The following is a 20584-nucleotide window of genomic DNA, read 5'->3' as shown; positions in this document are numbered from 1 at the left end:
ATTGGAAGGGAGCGCTTGGTTAGTGATTATGGAATAAGGCATGTCATGTGTGTATAGCAGCGCAGCTCGGGTTGACTGCCTGAACTAGCTCGCAGGCTTCACTCCATTTTTTTTTCATCTGTTAGATTGTTTTTATTGAATTATGTATAGTGCTGTAAATAGTGAAGATGAAATCAGTATTTGAATTTTCCTTCGTCTGTACCCACTGTACATAATGTTTTTGTATATAAATAACGTATATTTTTCATTCATGTGTTGGTCAAAACTATTTCACACAACTCAACCCCTTTGTACAGTGAATTGAAAATGAAAAAAAAGAACCGTTGGTCAGCTCTCTCCTTACTTGGTCTGATATGTGTGTGATTTATAGAAATTATACTAATTTATTGACTCTACTTGTGCTACTGTTTCACCACATTTACTTTTACTTACACATTTTTTGTTTTTTACAAGTTTTTGATAAAAAACATGAATAATGAAACTAAGCTAACACTGGTAAATCCTCAGTTTTTAGAAATTAATTTCACAGATTTTTCAACAGACAAAATAAACATGCACTTTTTCCATTCAATTATATTTTTCATGTTGTGTATATAGTTAATGCTGCAGTAGGTAACTTTTCTAAAAATAACTTTTTGGTAATGAGACTCAACAATCAACTCTGACTGGTTGTTTTCATTCAGACCCGGTGGATTCTTGCAAATACCATTAGGAGCACTAGGAGGAGTCAGAGGAACCCGATTTTTTCACAGATTATCTGTCTCATGTACTACTGTCAGGATATAGTGAACATTTCAGCAAATATGACAAAAAGTTATTTTTATAAAAGTTATGTACTGCAGCTTTAAAGGCAAATGTTCCATCTTTATGTGTGCATCTAAAATATAAACTGAATTTGTAGAAGCAAATCCATTTCCAAATCCAGTGAAGTGCCTCTTAAATAAGTGAGATACGTCTATATCATAGATTGACTGAGCTTTAATTTCCAGTTCTCTCTGGCATCTATGGGATCTGGTATGATGAGAATATTTTCCTTTTAAGTGGATACACGCTGCTTGATTATTTGATCTAGGATATCAGTAGCAGTAACCACATAACAATCAATTAACAAACAATAAATACAAGATCACAGAGTTATTTAACTATTTTAACTATTTACACATAATAATTTAATTATTTGAACAATTTTTTAAAGTTCTGTTAGTCCTGCATCTTTGGCGTTTATCTGCAGCCAGACTGAAGAAATGTGATTATTTGATGGCCAGCACGCTCGCTGAGCCCGAGGCATATGTGCTAAATGTTTTCAGTGTTGCTATTACATCAGCAGATGAAAACCAGATTTGTTGCCAGGACTTTTTAGCACAGCACATTAAAATGTACTTCAAGGAGCGGCACTGTGAAGGCAGGAACACTGGGGAGGTAACTTTTCAAGATGACAGCTTTGATTGTTTCACAAAGCTCGGCAGCATCTGTACAGAGCTCCTAAAAACAGGGGATTTTTGTTCTTTAAGTTAGTATTTTATATCAACTACCAGTGCCAGATTGTAACAGAGGTATTGTGCCAAGTCAAACCAGTCTCCTTAAGTTAGTGAATGTATATCATTACGCTGTGGTGACAATGTAATACATGTAACAAATGTATTTAGATTTATTTTAAAATAAAATGTTAAAAAACAGAAATTAAAATAAATAATTTAATGATCTGTTATGTGCACATTTTAGACTAAGCGATAGGCTTAAGTTTAATGAAACATTTTTTTGGGGGAAAAATGTGTCAAGATTTGGAAATAAAACAATTTATTGATCTCTAATGCCACCTTTAGATTCTTCTATTCACTGCTTTACTAATATTCCACAATAATTAAATGTTTTCCTGTTCAAATATCTTCATTTGGGGGCTTTTCCAAGCAAATATTGATATAGGTCAGTTGTTCCCAACCTCTTTCCTTAAGGGACCCAGTTTCTATCACTGAGTAAACCGACGACCCCTGACTAAGTGACATATTTTATGGGTTTTTCATATTATATTCAACAAAAACAATAGGGAACAGCTGATAGTTTTATATGTTTTTTCATGTACTTCTAACATTTTCAACAATAATACATACTTAATAAGCTGCTTTTTTTACACACAAACCATTTACAAACCTACTGTAAATGCATTTTTTTTTTTTTTTTACAGTTTTCTTACACCCTCAAGAAGGCCTTGCGACACACTGTGAAACTCTGGCTGGTTGGTTGGGAAACACTGATATATGTGATTGCGTTAAATCAGCATTATATTTCTGCCACGCCATTAAGATCTGCCCTGTAAAAAAAATTTCCCCAAAATTTACTGTAGGGTTCCATAGATTTTGGTCTAGTCATGTACATAATCTATCAATGAAGATCATGACTACACTCACAATAATCTAAATTATTGAAAATGTATTGTTTTAAATTCCCCACCAGATGAGGCTGTACATTTGGATGAATTCTGCCTATTTTAGTGCAGAACTACAGAATATTCTGCAAACACTGTAAAAGTTCTGAATGCTGGAGATTTTGAGACTTTACCCTCAGAATGTGGCATCAGAGCAGCATTTCATACCACGGTGGACATTGTTCAGGTTCCTACTGTTGCTCCTGTATTGAAGTGAAATTGACAGTTCTGCTCTGTTGGTAAGATCGAGCTACAATACAACTTTGTAACTGTAATTAAATGTCTAACATTTATCTCTACACACACAGAAAGACCATATCCTTTGGGATTTATGCACCATAAAACTTAATAGCAGGGTATTCTGACCAATAAACACAGGTCTCAATTAGATGCCTGGTCTGGATTTTATCTGGAAGTACAAAACATCTTAGGTGCTTAAGCAAGTTCTAATCTGCTTTGATTTCCTACACATTATGTATGAACTTTTGTCAATATTGACATGCTAGACATTGTTAGTTAAATTCTTCACAGTTCCATCCTTCAGTTCATTTAGCAGAACCATGAGCACCAAAGTATCAAGTAACTGATATGTTATTCAATAGTCAAAATTAAAACTCATACTGCTCTGTGCTTTCATGTTGTAGTAGATATTTTGGATTTTGAACGTAGTTGAAAACCCAATCTTAAGACCTGGAGCACTATACTTTTTGGTATATCAATAGAATTCCATAAATGTTACAAAATACCTTTTTCACAGCAGCCATTTTGACATGGTAAGCACAAGTAGGGTAAGCACAGGTGTTACCAATGGTACAGATTAAGGTTCATTTCCATTCAGGTCAAACAGAGTCAGGGTGCTGCTATTTTGCATGTTGGCTCACTAAAAAGGCTCTGTACACCAAATGGAACAGAATCTTAATTAGTATTATCGCTAAAACCCTGTTTACCCTACTATTTCATGTCAAAATGGCCGCTGTGAAAAAGGTCTATTATCTACAAAGCCTTTTAGGCAACTGCAAAGGTTATATATCATGTGAAATGAAGACGCAAACTCAAAATATTCCCTTATTAACAAGTACACAAGTGTATTATTTCATTTTATTTATATATGCAAGCAAGTTTATGTCTTTACAAATAAAAAAGCCACTGTCTGCCCAAGCTGTTGGCACAGATATGTACAAAAATGGAGGAGTGAATCAGATAAAGCCTGCTACTAAGCAACCAGAGTGAAGTACAAAAAGTCTAGAATACTGATGGAGAAACAGAAAAAAATAACTACTCCCAACGTCCAAAATGTCCAACCTGACATAATGCATGGATCTGAAACATGTGATGATCAGTTGGAGGTCACAGACTGACATCAGCTTTTAGATCTGGGGTTCAGTTCATGATGGACAAGAGCTGAATTTGTTCAGGCACAGAGGATCTGATTTTTCATCCTGTGGTACAGAACTGAGGTTTTATAGCTGCAAAAACAGTCAAAAACAGATCAAATCTTTCTCACAGAGGGTCAGAAATCAGATTTCATGTCATTGAAATTCATGCTTTATTAACACTGACACGGCCAGTTTTCGGAATCCTGTCACGAATGCGTGCGGATCGTGGAATGGTAAAGTGAGTCCATGTTCAGCTGTGGTCAGTGGGTAGACAAGAAGAACGCAGGATTAGCACGTGGCAATACACATATTCATCTTTACAAGGAGACGTGGGTTTGAGAGTAAATGAGGAGACTTAATCAAATGGAGAGCAGCCGCTCTCATCCTCCTCCTGACTGCAGCAGCAGCCGGATCTTCTCACGGCTGTCGAAGCAGTAAATATCAGATTTTAGTTGCTTTGGTTTCATTTAAGCTACATTTACACCACCTGGCACAGATGACCCAATTTTACATTTTTGCTCAAGTGAAAAACTACATATTTTGGACTGTATCCACATGTGGATCTCCCAGTATTCAGTCACTGCGGCCCACAGGCATTCTTCTTCACCTTCAAATGTGATTGGGCAGCTCTAAATATGCCTTGGAAGTAGCCTGAAGTATTAGTTTGCCTTGTTAGCATCCATTACAGATGGTGATTTGGCAGTGTGAGCTGGGCAGACTGTGCTTGTTGCTTGGTTACACAGAGCTTTACTTATGCAACAGTGACTCTCCTGTACACATGCAGATTGTTTCTAGCACACAGGAAATCAGACATGAGTCACTTTTGAATTCAAATATGAATTGGACATCCTGAGCTGTGGTGCGACTGCAGCCTAAATGGCCCCAAATGAGGAGGAGGAGGAGGAGGAGGAGGAGGAGGATGTGAGCGGAGGTGGGTGCAGGATAATGGGTGGCCAGAGCAATACATTACACCACATCTGCAAATCCGCTTTATTAGGATAAACAATAAAGAACACCATGATCATATCACTTAAGACTTGCAATCATAGATTCATGCACTTGTATGCCAGAAACTTACGGGTATGGATTTCTTGTTTATGTCTTGATTTCGTCAAACTGCTACAATATATTGCTCTGGTGGTAAACAACTGAGCAAGCAAGCTAGCTTAGCAACACCATTAGCAACAGGAACCGCAATACTGCACACTGAGAAGTTGAAAACAAAACAAAAACAGCAGAACAGCGCCAGTGGAAAAGAATTACTTTTTTTGTATTGTTTTAATCATTAAAATTATGACCATTGAATGCATAACCATGCCACAAACAACAACTAGATTCACTGTCTTTTTTTTCTTTTTTTTTTTAACCTAGTATAAGATTATCTTCATTATTATGAATTCATTCGTTTTCATCATTGTTATTTCTTCAGGTTATAACCAATGCTGCAAGACTATACACAGGTCCCACAATCGGGATCTCAATGCACTTACACACCAAGAATAAGAGAGAGAGCTCACAATGGTCAATAAGTGCACAAAAAACTATTTTTTTCTTTTATCTGAGGTTAAAAACACTGACAAGACATCCATTGTCAGGCAATGAAATGATAAAATACTGTTACTGTAAAACTAGACCCTTAAAAATACTGACTGTATGCAGCCGAGACACACCTGAACAGGACACGAGTCCGGTGGAGTCTCCCGTCATCGACACTGATGGAAGGTTTTTAATTTTTTTTGGTCAAATTCAGCTGCATTTACATGACACACAAAACCAGATTCAAACTCCTGGAAGAAATTGTTGGCTTGAAATCCCCAAACAAGCACAACGTTAGTGCCTGTATGGACACTCCATGTTTTGCCGACTGGCTGTCTCAGTCAGTTTGGAATTAATTCTGGTCTCTGCTCTGCTTAAAGCTGCAGTAGGTCAATTCTATAAAAATAACTTTTTTTCATATTTGCTGAAACTTTAACTATATCCTGACAGTAGAACTTGAGACAGATCATCTGTGAAAAAAACAGGTTCCTCTGACTCCTGTGTGTACGGCATTTGTACGAGAAAGAAAGTTGATTGTGGAGGCTCATTGCCAGGCCGTCAAATACAAACGATTTTAGTTGGCCACTTAAGACAGAATGAGACTCAACAATCAACTCAATCTTTCTCGGCTCTGATTGGTTGTTTTCGTTCAGGCCCGGTGGTTTCTTGCAAATGCCATTAGGAGCACTAGGAGGAGTCAGAGGAACCTGATTTTTTCACAAATTATCTGTCTCATGTACTACTGTCAGGATATAGAGAACGTTTCAGCAAATATGACAGAAAATCCTTTTTATAAAAGTTACCTACTGCAGCTTTAACATATGTTGTTTGACACTGCTCTGATTCGCTCATGGTTGTTAATTTGTGACCATTGCCTCTTTACTATATAGGTGTTTTTGTTTTACCACTTTTACTGCAATTAACCTCTTGTGGACTGCCAAACCTTTTCCACAGTACACAATTAGTTTTAGACTTGTTTATACTGCCTTTAAACCAGCCAGTATATCCACTACAGTACCATGTGAAAATCATCTCGCAGACAAGCAAAATTTGTGGCACATAATTGTTTTTTTTTAAATTTTGGATAAGCAGTTTGATACAAAGACATCATATCTTTCATGTGTGTGTTAATGCAGCTCTCTTAGGGAGTAAAAGCTCAGGACATTGGGACTGAACCACCTCCTCCAGACTCTGTAACCAATAGGAAATCATTCTCCCGGCTGCTCACCTCAACTGTTTCACATATATGTATATCTTTATACAGAGTTAATGCAGGAACAGTGCTTAATACTGCCCACACGAGAAAATAAAAGAAAAAGAAACACATTTCCTTTTTTTCTAATTAAATGATTTCACATTTAAAAAGTTTCAAAGATTTAAAGTTGATAATAAAATAGTGAAATGTTATTGGTGAAAAGTAAAAGAGCAAAGAGTTATGGCTCAGAGTGATGGCGGTGGTGGAGTGTGTGTGCGCGTGTGTGTGTGTGTGTGTGTGTGTGCGTGTGTGTGTGCTGGTAGTCTCATCAAATCGAACCCTTCATCACCACCATCCTCGCCACCATCTTCACTGTCAGGAGGAACTGAATCCTCTCTCGGTCATCTCTACTGGCAGATAGAGAATCATCGCATTCCTTCACAGCTACAACCAGGACGTGACATACAATCCTCTTATTCTAATGGCTGGCCCAACAGAACATAGAATACAAACAGAAAAGCCCTGCACACAAGTGCTGTATACACTGCATTAGATTATAGCAAAATAAAGTCAGGTTTGAAGTTGTTACCACTCTGATTTTTCACATTTTAACTAGTCTAATCGGCCTCTTAAAAAAACATAGCAACAGGTAGAACCTTTCTCATCTTTTTTTAAACTACAAGAAAGTTGCATCCTAATATTGAAGCACCTGAGGAGATAATAAAGACACCAAATATAAGCTGGGAACATCCTTTAAAACCACAAACCTATCCAGTAAAGCAAATCATTCCTAAACAATGAGCTTATTAGCTGGGACATCATTCATTATGGTCTTCTCTCCCAATAATACTCCTCCGATCAATCCCTGCAGCCACTAATGGTGCGTTCTCTCCTGCTTCCTTCAGCACATCCAGACCGGTTTAAATTCCCATCTCACCCATCCGTTTCAAGCGCCGCACAACCGAAACTCCTCCTGAGATGTTACAAATATCCACACCTCAAAATGCTTTCAGGGGAACGGATCTTCCATCTTGAAGCACATCCTGCTTAGGCCAAAAATAACCTACAACCCTCAGTGAGGCCGCCCAGAATTCACAGTAACCATCTGTTCATGTCGCCAATGGCGAGCTGACTATTAGCAATTTAAATGGTAGTTTTGGTCACATTAGGGCTCGCTGAAAGAAAAAAACAAAACAATGACGACGCGAGAACCAATGCTCTCGAGATGATTGGTGTATACGCATGTGTATGTGTGTTTGTGTGTGTTTGTGTGTGTGCAGAACCACTGTAATACATAATCATTACATTAGAATGTGAAAGTGATACAACCCCCTCCCCCTCCCCCCCCACACACACGCCTTCCCCATTTAAATAACCCCCAATGCTAAAATTACACATAAATAATACTGATAAAAATGTGTCAAAAATTCCAAAAAGTGAGAAAAAACATTATTTGTCAGACTGATGAGAACATGACACACGTTAAAAAGACTTTGTGCTGCTAAGATGTGCTGTTTCTGAGGACAAATCACAAGTTTATACAATCTGGGGATGGAAAGGGAGGGACACAAAGCCCTGTTTCACAAGTTGTTTTAAATGGCCTCTTTGAAATCCCCACCGCCATTTTAAGTGCTTTTAATCTGAAAGTTCAAGAGAGCCCGTCATGTGATATACATTAAAAATAACGTTAGGGCAATTTGGAAAAGAAGAATTTATGACTTCAATTTATCTGCATATTTTATCAATCAATATATATGCTTTCATTATTATTATTATAACAATAAACTATTAGGCCTGCATTTAATTTCAACCCACCCCCCCACCCCGCCCTGCAAATGGCCACTTGTGGGACACACCGGTCGATATTTGTAACAAGAATACGTGGAACAACTAATGAAACTGGGCTTGAGATGAAGAGGTCACAGAGTAGAGAAAGAGGAGGGGCAGGGCTGGTGGAAAAAGGAGAGGGAAAGAGAGGGGAGGAGAGGGGAGGGGAAAGTTAGCAAAGCTACCCATTTGCACCCGGGAGGTACAAATTTCCTCGGGGACCATATTTCTCTGCAATACCAGTCATCATAATGTGGCGAAACGACACGACACAGCATGACACCACCATACAACACTGCCTGCACAACACCGACCATTCAGCCACATCTATGTGTGTGTATGTGTGTGTGTGTGTGTGTGTGTGTGTGTGTGTGTGTGTGTGTGTGTGAGTGAGTGTCTGAGTGTGTGCTGCAGGTATTGAGGCTTTTTGGACAGGGGGTTACAGTGACGTTGTCCTGTTGGACGGCCCCCCCACATTAAATAATGAGCTCACAGACACCAAACTCACTCATGTGTCTGCTGTAGATTGTTGGCTTCAGTGTGCAGTGCTAACAGCTCGTAGTAGTTAGCCGTGATGATATCCATACAGCAGATTAGCATGACGTGTAATGGCAAAAGTAAATCACAAAATAAATATTTGCTATTTTAAAGGATAAAACTGGAAAAACAGAGTAATCAGATGGGGCCACAAACATGCAAAGACATTTCTTTGGGTTCTTATGTTCATTATTTGTTTTTTGGTATTTCTTAAAGTGTTATCTTGTTCGTTTTTTTTTTTTTGTTTCACAAATTTTTTTGTAACTTTTATGTTCTAACGTTTCTTTCTGTGATTTTAGGTCAGTTGTAGTTGATTGTTCTGCACAGTCACACTCCGGGGAACAGGGGGGTTGAAGTGGATGGAGCGCTTAAGGCCTCGAAAAGGCTGAGGCCGGCCCTAGAACATTTACATGTTTATATTACTAAAGTTTATATAGCCAAATGTCTTCTTTTGGAACTATTTCATGTATTTAACCACATCTTCTGGTGAGGCTAAAGCTAAAGGTTTCCTTTCACTCAAAAGCAAATGTCTGGGTTAATAAAAGTATGTATGGAGCAAACCAACATAGTGGATGCTAAAGTGTTAGCACAGAGCACCTGAGCCAGTGATCTGCTGCGGACACGAGAATGATGGTGGTGTCTGTGTTTTAATCATTTTATTGTTATTCATTTCTGCCTACTCGTCTTTGAATGTATGTTGTTTTTTTACTCATGTATATGTATACTGTATGTTTCTACTATCCTCAGGGTTGTCTCAGGCCCTGTGTGTGTGTGTGTGTGTGTGTGTGTGTGTGTGTGTGTGTGTGTGTGTGTGTGTGTGAGTGCGTTTGTGTGCATGTATCATCTTGTGTGTGTCTTACAGGTTAAGTGTGTATGTGTCGTTTCTCATAGGTGTGTGTTTATGTGTAGGCATTGAGGCGTTCTTTGGAGCGTGTAGAGTGGATGTCATGCAGCTCCTGCTCCTCCTTCGACTTGATGTCCTCGTACTTCTGCATTCGGCTGGCATCCTTCAGGTAGCCCCAGTTAGCAGCTAGGGCCATCAGAAAGTGGACCTGAGGGAGGAGAGGAACAGTTGGGGTTAATATCTGGAGCACTGCATAAAACAACCATTAGTTCGTTTCACTGACAGTATATATAATGGACCGGGCTTCCAGGTCTGTGAAGTGTCTTAGACCTGCATTCTTTCAAATGGCCAGCAGGGGGCATCTCCATGAGCTGCAAAAAAGAAGTCTGAGACTATTGAGCCTATTGGAGAAGTTTCGATACTTCGCACTTGATTTATAAGCTCAGTTAACAGTTTTCTAAACCTGCATTCTTTCTAATGGGGTGATTCCACTGGTTGCGAAAAAAGTTTGTTTGTATATGTGTATCTCAATTGATTTATTGTTTATTTAGTATATTATGGTCCCATTTAAACTAAAACAGACCATAAAGGAGGGTATGCTTTAGGGCTACCTTTTGATTGACAGGTCATTCTCAGTGAGTCCGTCCAGCTCAACGCATAAAACTCAGATCAAACTGTCAAACTAGGCAGTGCTGATCAGATATGGATCAAGATTCTGTTACTGTAGTACGTCACCGCTGCTGGTTGCAAAAAAATGTCATGGTGTAGGTCATAGTGACAAACTTGACGCTTCAAACCAATGGCTGATGTAACAATAGGTTAATGGTTGGTTTGTTTTAAGTATACTGAAACCTTTAGTCAACATGGTACTTGAATGAGAGACAGGTAATGCTTAGATGAAGTGTACTAAAGCAATACATACTAGATGTATAGACAAGGTGTTGAATCAGGTGCGAGTAGTAATATTTACTGTCAGACCCTAATTCAATGGTTTTCAGTAAGTACGTTTTGAAAAAAAAATTTCTGTAATTAAATCAATCGCTGTACTTTGAAGCATATGTAAACGTTCCTGTCAGCTCTACGCAGCTTTAGAGCATATTCCAGCACAGTGTTTGTTTTTTAGGACTGTCACTTTAGTGTTTTAGTTCATCGCTCTCATAGTGTCGTTTTGGCAGGGGTTTTCAGCATGAAAGCAATCAAACCAGCACCATACAGCAGACAGACACAGTCAGAGAGCTGGTGAACACAGAGGAGCATCTAGCAGCAAAAGAGCCAAACATTTTCGTCAGGAGTTGATGGAGACCAAAGACAGAGCATAAAGAGAGAAGAGATAAAAGAGGGAATAGAAAAAAAAGCGACTCCAAATTAATGCTAATGTTACTCAGCATTTGCAAGAAGTGTAAACAAGTAACAGTTTGCTAACAGGTTTTTTTTTCTATGTCGTCTGGTCGACTGTGGCACCCATTGTTTTGGTCGGAGAACTTGGTGCTCTGGTGCAACATCTAGTTGCGTACACATAGCCTTTAAATATGATTTAAATTTAAATAGTTGTCACTTATTTAGTGTAAACATGTGTCATACTCAAAACCAGAATAGAATTAGTATAGGGCTGTACAATTAATTGAAATATTATCAAAAGTGCAATATGCAAATTGCATAAGCTGCAATTTTTTGATGAAGGTGAAAAAAAACAGAATTATACTGAAGTACTGTTGTGCTGCTGAGATGCCCTTGCCTACTTAATATTGTACTCTAAATGTAAGAAAACATGTTTCTTTAATACTACAGACCAAACAAATGTCACATCATCAGAAAAAATAATTCAGTAAGAATTGATGCAGAAACGATCACTAACTGTGAATCATATCAAAATATCTGTCAAACAACAGCACAGCACTGTGTACAGTATATAGTCACTCTTTGGCTTGTTGAACTATAGTGCCCCCTGGTGACCAAATACAGGACAGCACTTTTATTAATCCTAAGGTATTTCAGAACAATTTTGGAATTAGACCATGCTTCTCCAAACCTTTTGTTACTTTTATTTTCCTTTGAGACTTTTTTCACCTTGAGACTTTTTTGTATCGTGTAACATTAGTACCGTAAAACTTCCAACAAAAGCAGGGTCCCTAATAGATGCAGGTCTCTTGTAAAAGCCTGGTGTGGCTACACATTTTGACAAATAAACGTAGGTCTCCAATAGAGGCATGGTCTGGATTTTGTAGAAACTATCTTGATGTATAAAACCTCTTAAAACCCACCAGGTCGCCTGCTTGAGCAAGTTTTAAGTTGTTTTGATCTCCTATAGAAATATAAATGTTTAAACTCCTGTCAATATGTACATAATGCACATCGTGCAGATCAATTAGATTCTCCACAATTCAATCTTTCACTATATTTTACGAAAACTATCAACACCAAAGTATAGCGTTAATTCATTCTGAATTACCGGTAACATGGTAAACAAGAGAGATGGAAAAAAACCTCTGAAGCGATCATAATAATCATGTTAGTTGTCAAATTTGCTGAACAAAACTCAAGAGAAGCAGCAGTTAGTTTAGTTTAGTTTTGTGCTAAAGGAATTAAGGCCTGTCCCAAATAGAGGCCTGTCCCCAATAAAGGCAGGGGGAGTTCAGTGATTTAAGCAAATAAACGCCCCCGGGCTATTATTAGAAGTTTTACGGTAATTGAACAAACTGAAACCAGTAGTACTCTGATTCTCTTCCACAAATCCACCCTTTTGCATGGTCACCATACTAGTGCTGCTTTTGTCAACGAAAATTATGACGTCAACAAACCGTTATCACATGACGGAAATGAGACGAGACGCAACGTAAATGGTGGTCATGTGACTGAAACTATAATCAAATATATAATGCAATGTTGTTGACAAATAAAAACTGGACTAAATGTGGTTTGCAAAATAAAAACTCAGTTAAAATATCTCTTCATTTTCATTGACCAAAACGAGACGAGGCGAAATGTTATAACGTTATTTCGTCTCGCTATTATTATTATTTTGCAATATTTCTGTTTCCTGAGTCTCGGGGCTGCATCAGCGCACTGCGCAGACGTAGGCTACGTCACTCCTCAATCCCCACTCACGGCATTATTTAGAAGACGCAGCTGCGGTGGGTTAACATAAGTCACAGACACACACATTTTATTTGCACTTTTTTATTATGTCATTGTAGCTCGAGCAATCAAGCACCTTGATTCTCTTTAAGTTAAAATTGAATGTAATGTAATTTTTTTCTGGCATTGTCATTTGAAGCTATTTTATTTATTTATTTTATTTAAATTTATGTTTGTGCACTTCTTAGTACATGTTTGGTAGGTAAAATAAATATGTTGTAAATTCAAATCAGAGCATCTTCCGTGTCTGGAATTGAATGTATTCTTGAGTCTATAAGGTAACAATAATATAATAATAAGATAACCTTGTTTGACTTGAGAAATGGGTGACTTAAAGAAAATCTTGGTTTTGTCTATACTATACTAGGTACTTGTACTATATTAACTGGGTTAAATAGAATTGCATTACTAAAAAGAGACTAAAATGTCATCAGTTTTTGTCGACTAAAACTAGACGAAAATAGTCAAGGATAATTCTGACAAAAAAAAGACTAAAATGCTCAGACTTTTAGTCAACTGAAACTTGACTAGACTAAAAAGAGTATAAATGTGACTAAAACTAATAAAAACTAAAATGACAGTTTGACACAAAGACTAGACTAAAACTAAAATTAAAACAGGCTGCCAAAAACAACACTACACCATACTCTACTGCTTCTCACTGAAGAGGGTTAAGTCATAAAAACTGATTGGCATACAAACAGGCTTAAGAATACACATTGGTGGGGATTCTTTGTCATATACTCTATATGTTAAGCTTTGACATCTCCCTAGCTGGAGAAAAACCTACCACACTAGCTGCCATAAAGCAGAAATACATCTAATTCATTACTTTCAGTACATGTTGTCAAATTTGACGTCCCTCATTCTGCTGAGGTTCTTTAGCGTTTCACATACATACGTTTCAATTTGTGTGTCTGAAAGAAAACGGTGGGGGAGATGGAGAGTGTTTCTGGGATCCATTCCAACCCCCTATGACTCTGAGCGGGATAAACAGCTACAGAAAATAGATGCTTGTGTGTGAAACGCTCTGCTTTTTACACTGGTGGTGGACAGGAGAGAGAGACAGCATTAAGGAACACTATGGGCCCGGGTTAGTAAATACCTGCTGAAGGCATAGAGTGTGCAGAGGGTATCTGACAGAATTGATCCCCCCCGCACCTCGCAACAGCTCAGTGACTCACCGTCTGTATTACTGCAGACACACAAGAGTAGATTCACTCCTCTCTGCGTCTCTCTGTCTCCCTCTATGTGGGTTTGAAAATGAGGCCTATTTCTATCATTTACACTTATAAAGAAAAAGAAGGAACATTTTGTTTAAAAAAACAAACCCCAGTGAACCACGGTTTTGAGGTCACACCAATCAGTACCAATTAGTACTGCAGGCCCGTAGCCAATCAGTATAACGGTCCTCACCATGGCGATGACAGCAGCTCCTGCTCCTGCCAGTGCGCACACGAACAGATGGAAGGTCAAGTCCAGCTGTAATACACAACACAGGAGTCATTTTTTGTGGATTTTTCAGCTGTCTCGATGCAGGTCACAAATCATTGTATTTGACTACAAATTCTGTCTCCTCTTACCTCATTGGATTCACACATCTTGAAGAACTTCTCAGATCCTGTACACACCTTCCTCTCCTCAGAGATTGTAACGGCTCCTGATAAGCAGAAACATCAAAAACAGACTCTTTATTCTCTTTACCCATCCATACTTTGCTGCTGAATACAGCGAAGAACCTCTGGATATGACTGAAAGAATCTCTGGATGTACTCTATTGAAACTGACAGATATTAAAGCCTCACTGGTCTTGCACTGTTGGCCACTGGGAACTGCCAGTATGACCACAGTGTGAAATTGTCACTGAATCCAAAACTTTATGAACAGAGTAATGATTCCCCATGCCGAATGTTTATTAGATACAGTAATTAGTTTGCTGACAGGAGGCTGTCCGGCCAGTAGATGGCAGCACTGCAAGAGACTCTCTCGGCGTGTGTCTTTTGCTTTTATGTGGGCATCCTGGAGAACAACATGGTGGCAAGAGCTGTGACCGCATCATGTGAAATAATACATAACCATTAGAATATCTGGTTGAGACGTAGTATGTTTTCTATAAGGTCCCACATGGCAAAAGTGAATCATTCACTTTTGTGTAGGCGTTGTGAAAATTAAACATTATATTCTACATTTAGAAATTAATGTGGCTTATTTATTTGGTTATATTTGTTATTTCTCAATAGCAGTGAGTCCTCTGTTGTACATTTTTGGACTTTTTAAAAACCCTTTCTGTTCATAATAGCTCTGTGTACTGCAGATAAATGGCAGTTACTCCAACTTTAATTTTTGTGAATGGGGTGACATGGATTAGGGGGTGATTGTTGAAAAGTGCTTTCAGTGGTCGGTAGACTAGAAAAGCTCTATATAAGGGTCCAGGGCTATATAATACTAATACTAACACTAATACTAATACTAATAATAATAATGTTATATAGTACAAAACATATGTCACAAAATGCTTCACAAGACAATAAAAGTTAATAATAAACAATGAAAAAGATATTAAAAGTGAATCAGTTTTGAACAATATACTAATAATAATGGCAGTGAAGTAGTACAAACAGAAAAAGGGTGATAAAGTTAATATGTATATACAGTAAGACACATAAATATATACATGCATAAACACACAAATAGAAATACAGAATATAACTACACGCATGTATACATTCAGTATGTGTGTATGTGTACATGTGCTTCATTACGGGTATGCACATAAATGTATATTGAACGGACCTTCTACAGAGGCTGCAGTTCGCCTTGCATGGAGTCCACCATGCTGAACCACCTTGTTTCTACAGTTTACCCAGTACTGGCTCTAGATTGGGCCTTTCGCGTTTGAAAGGCCCTGCGAGTTTCATGGCCACCGTAGTTTCTCCTACACACTTATCAGCACATTCTCATTCACAAGTCGTCAAATACAGATGCGAGTGGTGTTCAGTTGGTTGCAATCTGTAACTTCACCAGTAGATTCCCCTAAATCCTACACACTAGACCTTTAATGATCGTTAGAAGCCCAGCAGCCAAATTCTGAACCAACTGTATCCGTATAGTTGCTTCTGACAGCAATACAAGGAGTTGCAGTATTCTAGTCTGGAAAAAACAAATGCGTCTATGGCCTTCACTATATCACCAAAGGACAGAAAGGATTTTAATTTGGAGAGTTATTAATTGCAGGAAGCATGCTTTAATGACTCCCTTGACCTGACAACTCTCCTGACTTAGAAGCCTATAAACTCAGTCCATTTGCAGAAATTCCCCAAAATGTATCCACAGCTAAACATCGAACCATCAGACCCTTGGTGTGCCTGAATAGTGACTTCTGATAAAAGGGAACAGATGTTCAATCGCTTTCACATCCACATTTTCCTAGTACTCATATCTAACCTTAAACTTACAGGCCCACCTGTGTAATCCCAACACTAATAACATATACTACAAACACAGATTGCATTTTCTGTCATTTAACCACTAATAACGTCTAGGTTAGCTCAGCTGAATTAGCCTTTGTGAGCAGGTGAGAGATTCTGGGTTCATTGTGGCACATGGCTCACTGTGGGCTTTCTACTGGTAATCTGGCAATTTTGCCGCGCACACACAGGTTTTTTCCATCGTGTGTGCCAGTTTGGCATTTTGGTGAGTCTCCATCAACTTGCTTGCACTAAGCAGGGGGAGGATACGCACAGTGTGTGTTATACGGACAGTGCGGGAAAACTTCAGGATTAAGAGGACCTTTTATTTCTTCACTGCCGCTATTTCAAGAGCACAAGATGCACGGACAGACTGTAAATGGTAAATGGACCTGTACTTGTATAACGCCTTTCTAGTCCCACCACTCAAAGCGCTTTTACACTACGTGCCACATTCACCCTTTCACACACATTCACTCAGTGATGGCAAAGTCCATCAAACAGAAACTAACACATTCATACACATTCACACACCGATGCACGGCATCGGGACCAACTTGGGGTTCAGTATCTTGCTCAAGGATACTTTGACATGTGGCACCACCACCAAGAGCCGGCGATCGAACCCACAACCTTCCGATTAAGGAACGACTCGCCCCAGGACAACATAAATTATTTCCAGGATATTTGGTTATCTTAATCAATTTCCAGGTGTTTCCATGACTGGAAAACAAGACTCTAAATTTCCAGGTTTTCCAGAACATTTGGGAATCCTGATATGAGATTCTGTGCCCCTTTTGTCAGAATTGTTTTTCTTACGCCAAACATACTGCAGGTAAAGACCATCAGCTGATATAACTTTAAGACCATTACACAACATATTGCAGAGATGGTAAACTCAGATAGGACACACGCAGAGACATTATGACGGCACATACCAAACTGACGCAGGTCCAGGCAGAGGTTGGCTCCCTCCACCAAGCTGATGTTCTTACACATGGACCAAACGTTGAAGTACATGAAGACCGGCAGGCTGGTGAATGCCGTCACTCCGAGCCACACCAGGAAGAACAGGTAGGCGAGGAACATCAGCTGCAAACAGGGAGACAAGACACAGCGAGTGGCAGAGAGGATGACGAGTTATTTAACCTCCTTAAAAACACTTAGGTGTTCCAGACTGAAGACAAACAGGTGTGGCTAAATGACATTCACTCATTTATTTATACACATTATGCAAAAATTACAACATTTCTTTGCTCACATTAACACCTGCATCTTATAAATTAAGTTTATGCCATCTGTGATGCATTGAGTGTGATGCTAATTGTGTCAATTCTCTCTATCATTTCACACTGAGGCATAAAAACACCTTCTATACAACTGACTACCCTTTCTTTGCTCCTCTATCTTTTGCCTTTCAGCTTTGCACAGACAGAGCTACAGATGTGAGGGGGAAAATGTCCTCAGCAGATGTGGACAATGCCTAATCTCTCTCTCTGTCTCCCTCCACATGAATCAGACCTAAGAGACATTTGCCACATGGAGACTGGGTTTCACAGTGAGACAAAAATAAAATATTTCAGGGAATAACTGCTGAGAGGTCTGTCAGGCTGATATATTGAGTATGGCCAGTCTTTGTTCCAAAATGTATCTACTTCTCAGAAACACTCTCTGTCCATGTTCGCTCTGCTTCAGCTGGCGGAGCTGTCTAACATAATCACCGTATAATATAATGTACAGTATATAGCAGTGGTTTTCAAACTGGGGTCTTTGAGTGGGGTCCCCAGCAAAAACAGGAATAGAGTATTTTTTTACTCTTTATTACATTTTATCGAAGCTGGAACAACAAGAAGTACAATACCATACAATACAATATGTGCAAAGATAGACATTAAAACCTAACCAGCTCCACTGTACACTACTACTACTGTTAATATGTCACAGATTGTTGAGTGAATAAAAGAAGTGTTTATTCACTTGTAGCCACTCTGATGGAGCGTTGGTCATACATTAGCAACATCTGTTCATTTTGCTCACATTGTGCATTTTTTCGACTACATCTGTAAAAAAAATTACATTTCACGTTTAAAATATTTTTCAATATTTTTAAGTCGTATTATGAGGCCATCTTAATTATAATGTGTTTTTATGAATGACAACGCAAAGGTATCACTTCATCAGGATATAATGTTGCTCAGTAGATTTTTACTGTGGAAATACCAAAACCAGCAATGTGTATCACTTCTAATACCTTCTAATGTCCCAACCCTCTCTGTGGATCTGAGCGACAAGCCTGTTAGTTCCTACTGTAAATGTAAATCTTTAAAAACGGTGCACAAATATGTGTTTATGTTTGTTTTTGTTTTACAAAAGAAAGTCATTTCCTATAAGAGCTGTCACTGTAGTTTTTAGCAAATGTTACTAAAACTGAAGAAAATAGTGCATTTGTCGGGGACTATTTTCAGCTGTGGAATAACCCACATTTGGTGCTCTGGAGAGTCTTTTTAATAGTGTTTAGACAACAACAGAGCTCTATGACACAGAGGAATAAGATGATATTTGTTTGTAGGATCAAGCCATTGTTGGTTTTTGGTCTTTCCATGGAATTTGTTGACAAGAAGAAAAATATTATAAAATATAATACTACCGTCCTTTGACACCATAATAAGTTATTGCCAACTACCTAAAAACATCTAGCTTCAAGTACTCATATATCTGAAAGTGTGACTATACAATTTAAAATGTCAGTATATGACATTAAATACAAAGATATCTTACGAATGCAGTCAGGCAGCGTCCGCAGGCAGTGATCTTAAACTCTCCATAGAGATCCCTAATGGCTCCAGTGGTGAAAAAGCCCTCCACCAGCAGCAGCACTCCAAACACAAAGAATCCAGCTGCAAGGCCGTAGATGATGTACTTCAGGATGTCGATACTGTGGAGAGAACACACACAACCACAGTGTCAGTGATTAATGAGTATTTGTTTATTTACATACTAAACTGCATCTTGAGGTGTTACTTGGAGTTCACCCTGTGTAATTATGTTCAGATTACTCATTTTAACATTTGTCCAATTCCTGTCAAATTTATTTCCATGAGGGACTGAAAACTCATCACACGTCTTTGGATTGGGAGATTTCTGACATTTGGAAAAAAACACATAACTATATATCTAAAAATGATTAGCTTTCTCATGATTATGACATATAGTAGTTCGACTAAAAAGACTAAAAAAGAAAAAATGTATGGTGGCAAATAGGCTTCCATATATATCTAAATTGGGTCAGTTTGAACAGTTTTTATTTTAATCATGATACCTATTTTAGTCTTTATTTTTCAGAAATAGGCATAGAAATAGGCGTAAGTATTTTGGGTAGAGACATTCTCACTCACAAGTATGGCTGTGTATTAGCAAGAATCTGGCAATACGATACATATCACGATACAGGGGGTATGATTCAACATAGTGGTCAAGTAAGCAACAATAAATATGCAATTTCTATATAGAAATAAAGCTGAGAGAGCAGTTAATGTTGTTATTATAATGGTTACATTTAGGAAAGGATTATAAGTTAACACATAAAACATCAATCACATAACATACTCAATGTAACTATAAAGAAATGTTTTACTTATGGTTTCACATCTGACATGAACAGCAGCCTCCTGGGGTGAAGTCCATCCATCAGCCCCACTACCTCCCTATGCATACTTCATGGCTCTTTATACTATGTCACCTGAATTTGAATATTTTGAAGTAGAAGGACACTGACCAAGCGGCTGAAATGGACAACTTGGGAGTGAGAATGGGTTGTTTGGGTCTAAACCGTCAAAGAGATTCATTAATGCAAAGATTTGACAAGATATGAGAAATAAGTGTCTGATTCAGCTGGCTCAGTGGTGCATCAAATTGTAATGTTTAAAGTGTACATACATGATGTCTGCTTTCTGACAAAATCAGCTAAATCTGGTTTTGGATTATTGTTGCTTTTTTTTGTCACTACTGAGAAAATCAAAGTGCTCTCTACACATTGATGAACACACCAGAGGAATAGAATCCCCATTTGGTAGCCAAGCTGACAGTATTTAGTGTATTTATTAGAAGATTTAACTATGATGAGTTCTTCAGTGTGATGGATTATCTCAAGCAAGTTGATTTCCTTAGTACACTGAATCTATGCTTGCAAGACAGGAAACTGACTGAGAAACTTGTGACGTGAGTGTAATGTGATGTATTTTGCTA

At 38.3% G+C, this 20584-nt stretch overlaps 1 protein-coding gene and 1 long non-coding RNA gene across 2 annotated transcripts in view; both read right to left on the bottom strand.

Moving 5' to 3' along the window:
• The window catches only part of LOC127355388 (uncharacterized), a 104197-nt gene that overhangs the window by 15278 nt on the left and 68335 nt on the right, over positions 1-20584 (bottom strand). The gene's annotated exons all lie outside the window — the stretch shown is intronic.
• Positions 3483-20584, bottom strand: part of gpm6ab (glycoprotein M6Ab) — a 33456-nt gene continuing 16354 nt past the window's right edge. Inside the window, exons 3-7 of the mRNA XM_051386165.1 lie at positions 19118-19274; positions 17278-17431; positions 14456-14532; positions 14289-14354; positions 3483-9945 (exon numbers count right to left, since the gene is read on the bottom strand). Of these exons, the coding sequence (XP_051242125.1) occupies positions 9793-9945; positions 14289-14354; positions 14456-14532; positions 17278-17431; positions 19118-19274 (607 nt within the window). The 3' untranslated portion in view covers positions 3483-9792. The remainder of the gene's footprint in view (positions 9946-14288; positions 14355-14455; positions 14533-17277; positions 17432-19117; positions 19275-20584) is intronic.

The sequence above is a fragment of the Dicentrarchus labrax genome, unplaced genomic scaffold (assembly GCF_905237075.1).
Source record: "Dicentrarchus labrax unplaced genomic scaffold, dlabrax2021, whole genome shotgun sequence".
NCBI classification, from domain to species: domain Eukaryota; kingdom Metazoa; phylum Chordata; class Actinopteri; family Moronidae; genus Dicentrarchus; species Dicentrarchus labrax.
Note: the sequence above shows the minus strand (reverse complement) of the source record. Positions and strands in the feature narration are given on the sequence as shown.